The 10,618-nt window shown below is 54.8% G+C and overlaps 2 protein-coding genes across 3 annotated transcripts in view; one reads left to right on the top strand and one right to left on the bottom strand.

The window, feature by feature from the left end:
- The first annotated feature begins 505 nt into the window (after positions 1-505).
- On the top strand, positions 506-2,426 carry LOC118700951 (non-structural maintenance of chromosomes element 3 homolog). Of its 2 annotated transcripts, none has more exons than XR_008509050.1 (10): positions 506-687; positions 809-880; positions 982-1,045; positions 1,134-1,213; positions 1,306-1,400; positions 1,480-1,559; positions 1,630-1,672; positions 1,752-1,816; positions 2,064-2,208; positions 2,301-2,426. XR_008509050.1 is itself a non-coding variant. In XM_036405544.1 (10 exons), exons 1-10 carry the CDS (start codon positions 646-648, stop codon positions 2,370-2,372), a joined length of 726 nt encoding a protein of 241 aa, XP_036261437.1. In that variant the 5' UTR covers positions 506-645; the 3' UTR covers positions 2,373-2,426. The 2 variants fall into 2 exon arrangements, 1 of the variants encoding a protein (XP_036261437.1); XM_036405544.1 differs by having other exon boundaries at positions 1,752-1,814; positions 2,094-2,208.
- Positions 2,427-2,435: 9 nt separating this feature from the next.
- PHF8 (PHD finger protein 8) overlaps positions 2,436-10,618 on the bottom strand; it is a 32,638-nt gene continuing 24,455 nt past the window's right edge. The window contains exons 21-31 of the mRNA XM_054518221.1: positions 10,467-10,569; positions 10,255-10,329; positions 9,357-9,413; positions 7,478-7,599; positions 6,071-6,278; positions 4,887-5,033; positions 4,019-4,123; positions 3,807-3,936; positions 3,646-3,708; positions 2,681-2,745; positions 2,436-2,553 (exon numbers count right to left, since the gene is read on the bottom strand). Of these exons, the coding sequence (XP_054374196.1) occupies positions 2,494-2,553; positions 2,681-2,745; positions 3,646-3,708; positions 3,807-3,936; positions 4,019-4,123; positions 4,887-5,033; positions 6,071-6,278; positions 7,478-7,599; positions 9,357-9,413; positions 10,255-10,329; positions 10,467-10,569 (1,135 nt within the window). The 3' untranslated portion in view covers positions 2,436-2,493. The remainder of the gene's footprint in view (positions 2,554-2,680; positions 2,746-3,645; positions 3,709-3,806; positions 3,937-4,018; positions 4,124-4,886; positions 5,034-6,070; positions 6,279-7,477; positions 7,600-9,356; positions 9,414-10,254; positions 10,330-10,466; positions 10,570-10,618) is intronic.

Here is a 10,618-nt window from a genome sequence, read left to right as displayed (position 1 = left end):
TCCCATTGCTGGGCTGAGGGTAGGTACGGGCACCAAGCTCCCCTCAGCCTCCGCCGCCATTTTGCCACCTGCGGGAAGGGCCCTGGCAGTGCGTTACAGGTGGTGGTGGCCACACAGGTGCTTCCAATAACGACTGTTAAGGCCAAGGGAGGGGCCAAATGCACCACTGAGAGTCATTTTTGGGGTGTTCTGCGGTTTTTTTTCCACCGCTTTGCCACCATTTCGCCGCCGTGAGGGGGGCGGGGGGGGCGAGGGGGGGGCGCGCGCGAGACTTTTCCCGCCTTTTTCGCCACCTGATGGGAGGGGGGGGGGGTTGGAGCGCGAGACTAGTCTGGCGGGCACTAGGGGGCGGGGCCAGGTCCGCATATCGGCCAATCGCGGCGCGGCGATGGGTTGGTGGGCGGGGCGAGCGGGGGCTGGACCAATGGGAAGCGGGGCTGGCGCGGGGGGAGGGGTCGGTGGCGGATGTGGGCGGGGCCAGCGCAGTCGCCGTCGGAGCGCGGTCGTGGGCGGTTCGTGGCCGGGCCTTAGAGAGAATTTCTGCGGCCTTGCTGAGGGTGGGACGCTGTGGGCGGCCTTAGAGGTTCTCCCGTCGCGGTTTTAGCCCGCCCGGTGCTTGTTTTCCTCTCAGAACCGCTGTGAGAAATGTCGCAGCGGAAGCGCAGCAAAGGGCTCGGCTGCTCTCAGGTGAGAAGCTGCTCCCCCCACACCCCCGTTCTCCCCTCATTTACTCTCCCATTCTCCCCTTCTCGTTTTTTGTCCTTTATCTATCATCAAATTGCCTCCTTTCTCCTGGTTTTCCACTCAGATGACCGATGGGGAGGATGATATCATCCCGACCCAGGTGGAGCGGCACTCCCAGGACCGGGTGAACCAGAAGGTGGATTGAGGTGATCCCCTCTCTACCCTCCCCAGGATTTCTGAGTCTGCATTATTTTGATATTAGCCCGCTCTGTGCCTTCCTTGCTCATTCCCCCACAGGTGAGTGAGCTGGTGCAGTTCCTGCTTGTGAAGGACCAGAAGAAAATTCCTATCAAAAGGGCAGGTACGTTTAGGGGAATCCCTTTCCTCGGTGTTTAAAGCTTTTCTGGGTGCTCCAGGCTCTCTCAGCGTTCCCTGCCTGTTTTTTGCAGACATGCTGAAGAATGTAATTCGAGAATACAGGAATGCCTACGCAGAAATTGTCAGAAGGGCTGACAGGATCTTGCAGGAGGTGGGGAAAGCACGGAAGGGGGGAAGGTTTTGAGGGGAGAGACCTGGTGGATTAATTAATTAATTAATTAATTAACCCTTTTTCTCCTGCAGGTGTTCGGGCTGCAGCTGGTGGAGATCGACACCAAACGTCACATTTATATTCTTATTAATAACCTGCCCCACGCTGAGGGCCAACACCTGTGCAGGTGAGAGGGGGACCTGGGTGACTCGAGCCCCATCAGGGTGTCCCCCCCAACACGGGTGACACCCCAGTGTCACCCACAGGGGCAAGGAGAAGGAGGAGATGGGGCTCCTCTTGGTCATCCTCAGCTTCATCTTCATGAAGGGCAACTCAGTCAAAGACAGTGAGTTCTCCCCCAAACCCCCCCTCACTGTACCCCCACTTTTCTTTCTCACTGACACCCCATTTTCCAGGTGCTTTGTGGGAATTCCTGCATTTGCTCCGTGTGTACCCAGGGTAGGATATGGGGACACACAGGGACGGGGTGGGGGACGCTCAGTGCCACCCCTCACTATCCCCCCTACCCCATCCTCAGGAAGCAGCACAGCGTGTTTGGGGACGTCAGGAAGCTGGTGACAGAGGAGTTTGTGAGGCAGAAGTGAGTTGGAAGGTCCTGGGGAGGGGAAAGGGATCATTTTGGGGGGGTTTCACCCCATCCCTCCCTCCCCTCCCTCCCTCCCTCCCTCCCGGTGTGCCCAGAGCAGCCTCAGCACCAGCTTGGCCGGGCTGTTTATACCACACCGCAGAGCAAAACCTGCAGCCCCAACACCCCGTGCCTTAAAAGGTCCCTCACGGGGTCAGGGGAGAGCTGGACACCCCCTCTGTGCACCCCAAAACCTGCTGGGCTACCTGGAGACCACCCCCATCCCCTCTGCAGGTACCTGGAGACCACCCCCATCCCCCTGACGGACCCCCCAGAATTCAAATTCCAGTGGGGACCACGGGCAGAGAAAGAAACCTCCAAGAAGGACGTGCTGAACTTTGTGGCCAAGGTGAGTCCACGTTTTTTGGGGGGCTCTGTCTCTGAGTTTTGGGGGGGGCTCAATTTGATGCCCCCTCCCCTTATTTTTCTCCCACTCCTCAGATGCAGGGCAAGGACCCCGCATTTTGGGCGAGCCAGTACAGCGAGGCTGAGGCCAACCAAGCCACCACCTGACCCCCCCCAAAAAAATAAAATCACCCCCCCTGTTGGTGTGCAGCCCCCCCAAAATGTCCAGACTGGGTTGTACAAGGTTTAATTTTGGGGTGGGGGCTCCCCTTTTCCCCAGGGGGACCCCTCAAAAGTGCTCGGGGACGGTGTTGAGGGCGTCGGCCGCGGTGCGGTTGATGTCGACGTTCTGTGGGGTGAAAATGTGGGGTCTTGGGGGATCTTCCCAAAATTTAACCCCCTCCTCAGTTATTTAGGGGGGGTTATTGAGGTCTGCACCCTCTTTTTGGGGGGGATTTGGGGAGAGGGGCTCTCACCTGGGGTCGGGCCCGGTGGGTGTTCACGGCCTCGATGTTGAGGAAGATGGACTCGACCTCACAGCCTGGGCCAGGGCAGGAAGGGAGAGTTTGGGGGGATTGTCCCCATTTTGGGGAGGGACACGGTGGGGGACAATCCCTTTTTGGAGGGAATTGTCCCCATTTTGGGGAGGGACACAGTGGGGGACAATCCCTTTTTGGGGGGAATTGTCCCCATTTTGGGTAGGACACAGTGGGGACAATCCCTTTTTGGGGGGAATTGTCCCCATTTGCTGGGAGGAACACAAATCCCCTTTTTGGGAGGAACTGTCCCCATTTTGGGGTGGGACACAGGGGACACAGTGGGAATGTCCCCATTTTGGGGTGGGGGACAGTCCCTTTTTGGAGGGATTGTCCCCAATTCTGGAAGGGACACAAATCCTCTTTTTGGGGGGAATTGTCCCAATTTTGGGGTGGAACACAGTGGGGACAATCCCTTTTTGGGAGGAATTGTCCCCATTTGCTGGGAGGAACACAAATCCCCTTTTGGGGGGGAACTGTCCCCATTTTGGGGTGAGGGACAGTCCCTATTTTGGGGGGAACTGTCCCCATTTTGGGGGGAACTGTCCCCATTTTGGGGTGGGACACAAGGGACACAGTGGGAATGTCCCCAATTTGGGGTGGGGGACAGTCCCTTTTTGGAGGGATTGTCCCCAATTCTGGAAGGAACACAGATCCTCTTTTGGGGGGAATTGTCCCCATTTTGGGGAGGGACACAAATCCCCATTTTTGGGAGGAATTGTCCCCGTTTTGGGGTGGGATACAAATCCCCTTTTTGGGAGGAATTGTCCCCAGTTCTGGAAGGGACACAAATCCCATTTTTGGGAGGAATTGTCCCCATTTTGGGTGGGACACAAATCCCCGTTTTGGGAGGAATTGTCCCCAAATCTGGGGGGTCACGCTCCCATTTTTGGGGTGACACTCACCATAAGCCACCGGGGTCAGCTTCAGCACCGTGTGCAGGGGACACTTGAGGTAGGGCAGCTCATCTGGGCCAGGGGTTTAACAAAAACCAGGTGGGCACAGCAGCTCTGGGCCGTCCCCAAGGTGTCCCCAAGGTGTCCCCAAGGTGTCCCCAAGGCCTCACCTGCGCTCTTGTCCAGGAAATAAGCCAGCAAGCAGCGCATGACAGCCTGGTGGCACACCACCAGAACGTTCTCCTGCCGCTCCAGCTCCATGATCACCGGCTCCAGCCGCTGCACCAGGTCCTCGTAGGACTGGGGAGGGGGTTCAGGGGGTCCCCAGGCTCTTTTTGGGGGGGTTTTGGGGGTTTTTTTGGGGGGGGATTTTGGGGGGTACCTCGCCTTTGGGGTAGCGGTAGCGGTATTTGTCCTGGTCGCGCAGCGCCAGCTCCTTGGGGTAACGCTCCTGGATCTCCTCGTAGGTCATCTCCTCACACACGCCCTGAGGGACAGGGGCTCGTGGGGACCTCAAATGGCACCAAAAGGACCCCAAGTGACCCCAAACTGGCCCCGAAATTACCACAAATGGCACCAAAATTACCCCAAACGGCCCCAGAATTACCCCAAACAGCCCCAAATGTCCCAAAATGACCCCAGATTGCCTCAAATGAATTTCAGTGGCCCCAAATGACCCCAAATGGATTTCAGTGGCCCCAAATGGATTTCAGTGGCCCCAAAATGACCCCAGATTCCTCAAATGAATTTCAGTGGCCCCAAATGGCCCCAAATGGATTTCAGTGGCCCCAAAATGACCCCAAATTACCCCTAATGAATTTCAGCGGCCCCAAATGGATTTCAGTGACCCAAAATGGATTTCAGTGACCCCAAAATGACCCCAGATGAATTTCAGTGACCCCAAATGACCCCAAATGGATTTCAGTGACCTCAAATGGATTCCAGTGACCCCAAATACCCCAAATGGATTTCATTCATTCCAAATGGATACCAGTGACCCCAAATAAATTTCAGCAACCCCAAATTGATTTCAGTGACCCCAAATGGCCCCAAATCCATTCCAGTGACCCCAGACAAATTCCAGAGACCCCCTAAATGACGCCAAATAAATTCCAGTGACTCCAAATCCAGCAACCCCAAAACGACCCCAAATGAATTCCAGCAGCCCCTAAATGACCCCAAGTGGATTCCAGCAGCCCCTAAACGACCCCAAACCCATTCCAGCGCCCCCGGACCCATGAGTGGCTCACGGCGTCGATCTCGTTGAGCGCCTTCCACTGCTCGTAGGGCACGCCCAGCGCCTCGGCCGTCTGGATCGTTCTCTTCATGTGGCTCGTCCACACCTTCAGCTCGGGGATGTTCTGGCTGCGGATGAACCGCGACAGCGCCTGCGCGTACTGCGGGGGGGCGGGGACAGGGGCGTGGCCTTTCCTGTCCGTCCGTCCCGCTGGGCACAGCCCGCGCCCCGTAGTAGGGAGTGTGGGTTAAGCCACGCCCCCTTTGTGGGTGTGGTTTGGTTTGTTGGCTCCGCCTTGCGGTGCTGGTGGGTGTGGCCTCGTGTAGCACCGCCCCCACAGGTCACCTGTCCCAGCTGGTGGCTGATGGGATGTCCCTGTGTCCCCCAGGTGTGTCCCCCAGGTGTGTCCCTGTGTCCCTGCACACCTGGCTGTCACCTCACCTGTTGCCCACGAGGGGACATCCCCACATCCCCCAGGTGTGTCCCCACAAGGTGACCTGGCTCTGACCCCACCAGGTACCCATGTGGGGATGTCCCTGTGTCCCCAGGTGTGTCCCTCACACCTGGCTGTGACCTCACCTGCTGTCCCCGGGGTGACAGGCCGAGTCGCCGCCGATGCGGCCGCGCAGGTTGAGCTGGCTCTGACCCCACCTGTTCCCCATGAGGGGACATCCCCCAGGTGTGTCCCTCACACCTGGCTGTCACCTCATCTGTTGCCCACGAGGGGACATTCCCATGTCCTCCAGGTGTGTCCCCACAAGGTGACTCATCTCTGGCCCCACCTGTTGCCCACGAGGGGACATCCCCACATCCCCCAGGTGTGTCCCCACAAGGTGACCTGGCTCTGACCCCACCTGGTGGCTGTGATGGGATGTCCCTGTGTCCCCCAGGTGTGTCCCTGCACACCTGGCTGTGACCTCACCTGCTGCCCCCGGGGTGACAGGGCCGAGTCGCCGCCGATGCGGCCGCGCAGGTTGAGCTGGCTCTGACCCCACCTGTTCCCCATGTGGGGATGTCCCTGTGTCCCCCAGGTGTGTCCCTCACACCTGGCTGTGACCTCACCTGCTGTCCCCGGGGTGACAGGGCCGAGTTGCCGCCGATGCGGCCGCGCAGGTTGAGCTGGCTCTGACCCCCTGAACCCCACCTGACGGGTGTTTGGGGGTGTCCCCCAGGTGTGTCCCCACAAGGTGACCTCACCTGCTGTCCCCGGGGTGACAGGGCCGAGTCCCCCCCGATGCGGCCGCGCAGGTTGAGCTGGCTCTCGCCGTGGCGGCTCAGGTAGATGGTCCTGGGCGTGACGTGGATGTTCATCAGGTAATAGACGGTGCGGCTCTGCACGTGGCCCTGCACGCGGTTGGCCAGGTAGCGCAGCCCCACGTCGAAAATCTTGATGTAGGACAGAGCACTGAGGGGGTTTGGCAAAACAAAATCAATCCATCAATAAAAATCAAATAAAAAATTAAAATAAAAAATGAAAATGAATAAGAAAAATTAAATAATAAAAATAATAAAATAAAGAATAAAATAGAGAATAAATAAATAAGAAATTAAATAACATTTTTAAAATTAAAAATAAAAATCAAAAATTAAAAAAAATCCATAAAATAAAGATTTTTAAAATCAAAAGAAAAAAAATAAATCCAAAAAAATCAATAAAGTAAAAATAAATTTAAAAAGAAAAATTTTAAAAATTATTAATTAATAATTAATTAATTAATTAATTAAAAAATAAAAAATAAAATAAAAATAAGAATAAAATAAAAAATAAAAATTAAAAAAAAATTAAATTAAAAAAATTAAAAAATAAAATTAAATTGTCAGAATTCAGGATGTCCCCCAGGACCTTCCTAGAGACCACCAGGTAGCGCAGCCCCACGTCAAAAATCTTGATGTAGGACAGAGCACTGAGGGGGTTTGGGGGGGGTAAGAATTGATAAAATCAGTTAATTACAAAACAAAATCCAAAAAATCAAAAAAAATCAAATTAAAATTAAAATGAATAAGAAAAATTATATAATAAAAATAATGAAATAAAGGAAAAAATAAAATAAATAATAAAATAAATAAGAAATAAAATAAAAATTCTAAAAATTAAAAATTAAAAATAATATTTTTAAATCAATAAAATATTTTAAAAATCAAAATAAAAAATAAAATTAAAAAATCAATAAAATAAAAATAAATTTTAAAAAATTTAAAAAGTAAAAAAATAAAATCAAATAAAAAATTTAGAAAGGAAAAAATATAAATTTTAAAAGAAAAATTTAAAAAATAAATTTAAAAAATAAAATCAAATAAATAAAAAAAATTTAAAAGTAGAAAATAAGAATAAAATTAAAAATTTTTAAAAAATTTAAAATTTAAAAAAAATAAAATAAAAAAAAAACCTAAAAATAAAAAAATAAATGAAATTGTCAGAATTCAGGATGTCCCCCAGGACCTTCCCAGAGCCCGCCAGGCAGCGCAGCCCCACGTTGAAAATCTTGATGTAGGCACAGCCCACTGAGGGGGTTTGGGGCAGTGAGGAGTCATAAAATCCGTCCCATCCATTTTTGATTTTCTCCCAGAGCCCAGAGCCATCCTGGGGTGTTTTGGGGCTGTCACCTGTCCAGCTCGTCGTCCAGGGGCTCGTAGGTGGCCTTGTAGCACTCGATGCGCTGCAGGAAATCGGCCACGGCCTCGTCCTGCCCGCGGCCCCGGTAATCGGGGCTGCTCAGCTTCACTTGCTGCAGCGGCGGCGGGAGGAAGAGGGGTTTGGGGGGGCACGGGTGGGTGCAGGGGAGCACAGGTGGGTGCAGGTGGGCACAGGTGGGTGCAGGGGAGCACAGGTGGGTGCAGGTGGGCACAGGTGGGTGCAGGGGAGCACAGGTGGGCGCAGGTGGGTACACACAGGTGGGTGCAGGGGAGCACAGGTGGATGCAGGTGGGCGCAGGTGGGTTCAGGTGGGTGCAGGTGGGTTCAGGTGGGTGCAGGTGGGTGCAGGTGGGTTCAGGTGGGTGCAGGTGGGCACAGGTGGGTTCAGGTGGGGACAGGTGGGTTCAGGTGGGTGCAGGTGGGCACAGGTGGGTTCAGGTGGGCACAGGTGGGTGCAGGGGAGCACAGGTGGGTGCAGGGGAGCACAGGTGGGTTCAGGTGGGCACAGGTGGGTGCAGGTGGGGCACAGGTGGCTCCAAGTGGGTTCAGGTGGGTGCAGGTGGGCACAGGTGGGTGCAGGTGGGCGCAGGTGGGCACAGGTGGGTTCAGGTGGGTGCAGGGGAGCACAGGTGGGTGCAGGTGGGTACAGGTGGCTCCAAGTGGGTTCAGGTGGGGGCAGGTGGGGATAGGGGGGCACAGGTGGGTGCAGGTGGGCACAGGTGGGTTCAGGTGGGTGCAGGGGAGCACAGGTGTCTCCAAGTGGGTTCAGGTGGGTGCAGGTGGGTACACACAGGTGGGTGCAGGTGGGCACAGGTGGGTGCAGGTGGGGATAGGGGGGTGCAGGTGGGTTCAGGTGGGCACAGGTGGGTGCAGGTGGAGATAGGGGGGCACAGGTGGGTTCAGGTGGGTGCAGGTGGGTTCAGGTGGGGATAGGGGGGCACAGATGGGTGCAGGTGGGCACAGGTGGGTGCAGGTGGGCACAGGTGGCTCCAAGTGGGTTCAGGTGGGCACAGGTGGGTGCAGGTGGGTACACACAGGTGGGTGCAGGTGGGCGCAGGTGGGTGCAGGTGGGGATAGGGGGGTGCAGGTGGGTTCAGGTGGGTGCAGGTGGAGATAGGGGGGCTCAGGTGGGTCCAGGTGGGGGCAGGTGGGGATAGGGGGGCACAGGTGGGTGCAGGTGGGCACAGGTGGGTTCAGGTGGGGATAGGGGGGGACAGGTGGGTGCAGGTGGGCACAGGTGGCTCCAAGTGGGTTCAGGTGGGTGCAGGTGGGTGCAGGTGGAGATAGGGGGGCTCAGGTGGGGGCAGGTGGGTCCAAACAGGTCCTTGTTGTCACCTCCCAGCCACAACTGTCACCCTCAGGTCCTTGTTGTCACCTCCATGTCCCAGCTGTCACCCTCAGGCACCAGTTGTCACCTCATGGCTTCAGCTGTCGCCTCCAGGCCTCAATTGTCACCTCCCAGCACCAGCTGTCACCTCCAGGTCCTTGTTGTCACCTCCAGATCCCAGTTGTCACCTTCAGGCCTCAATTGTCATTTCCCAGCTCCAGTTGTCACCTCCATGTCCCTGTTGTCACCCCCAGGCCTCAGTTGTGCCCTCCCAGCCCCAGCTGTCACCTCCATGCCCCCGTTGTCACCTCCAGGCCTCAATTTTAATTTCCCGGCTCCAGTTGGCACCTCCAGGTCCCCGCTGTCATCTCCAGGCCTCAATTGTCACCTTCAGGCCTCAGTTGCCACCTCCAGGCCTCAGTTGTCACCTCCAGGCCTCAATTGTCACCTCCAGGTCCCTGTTGTCACCTCCAGGCCTCAATTGTCACCTCCGTGTCCCATTGTCACAGCCCAGGGTCTCACCTTGATGTTCTCCTCGATGATGGTGGGGTCGTCACAGATGGACTCCACAAACAGGACCTGGGGGTGGGGGAGGACAGGTGACACCCCCAAATCGGTGCCACCACCCTGATGTGACACCCCCAAACCGTCACCCACCCATGCTGTGGCACCCATGGTGCCACCACCCCCCCAAAATCCCTCACGACCCCCTCAAATTTCCTCACGACCCCCCCAGAAATTCCTCACGACCCCCCCAAAATCCCCCAGAACCCCCCCAAATTCCTCATGAAACCCCCAAAACTCCTCACGACCCCCCCCCAAAAATTCCACAAATTTCCTCACGACCCTCCCAAAATTCCTTATGACCCCCTCAAAATTCCCCCCCCAAATTCCTCACGACCCCCCCAAAAAATTCTTCAAAATTCCTCCTGACCCTTTCTAAATCCCTCAAGAGCCCCCCAAAACTCCTCACGACCCCCCAAAACTCCTCAAGACCCCCCCAAAACTCCGCACGGGCCCCCAAAAATTCATCAAGACCCCCCCAAAATTCCTTACGACCCCCCCCAAAACTCCTCACGACCCCCCAAAAATTCCTCAAAATTCCTCACGACCCTCCCAAAACCCCTCAGGACCCCCCCAAAAACCCCTCAAGACCCCCCCAAATTCTTAACCACCCCCCAAAATTCCTCAAGACCCTCCCAAAATTGCTCCCAAATTCCTCAACACCCCCACAAAATCCCTCACGATCCCCCCCAAAACTCCTCACGACCCCCCAAAAATTCCTCAAAATCCCTCCTGACCCTCTCTAAATCCCTCATGATCCCCCAAAATTCCTCAAGGTCCCCCCAAAAATTCTTCACTATTCCCCCCAAAACCCCCCCGGACCCCCCAAAATCCCCCCGGACCCCCCAAATCCCACCTTGTACCCGTTTTCCTTGGCGAACTCCAGGATCACCTCCCGCCGCTCCCGCGTGGTGTTGGTGGCATCAAAAACCTTTTTTGGGAAAAAATTGGGGGGACAAATTTGAAACCTCCCCCCCCACACAAATATTTTGGGGTGAAATTCGCCCGTTAAGGGGTTAATTTTTAATTATTTTAATTATTTTTTTAATTTGGGGAGGGGTCTCTCACCGCCACCTGCCCCTCCTCAGAGCTCAGGTAGGTTCGCACGTCCTTCAGCGCAGCCAGAGCGCAGTGCCTGGAAATTTTGGGGGGTTCAGCTCCGAAAATTCCCCTAAAAAAAAAAAAACCCAAAATCCCCCCCCCCCCAAAAAAAATTTCCC

This window comes from Molothrus ater, unplaced genomic scaffold, assembly GCF_012460135.2.
Source record: "Molothrus ater isolate BHLD 08-10-18 breed brown headed cowbird unplaced genomic scaffold, BPBGC_Mater_1.1 matUn_MA100, whole genome shotgun sequence".
NCBI classification, from domain to species: Eukaryota; Metazoa; Chordata; class Aves; order Passeriformes; family Icteridae; genus Molothrus; species Molothrus ater.
Note: the sequence above shows the minus strand (reverse complement) of the source record. Positions and strands in the feature narration are given on the sequence as shown.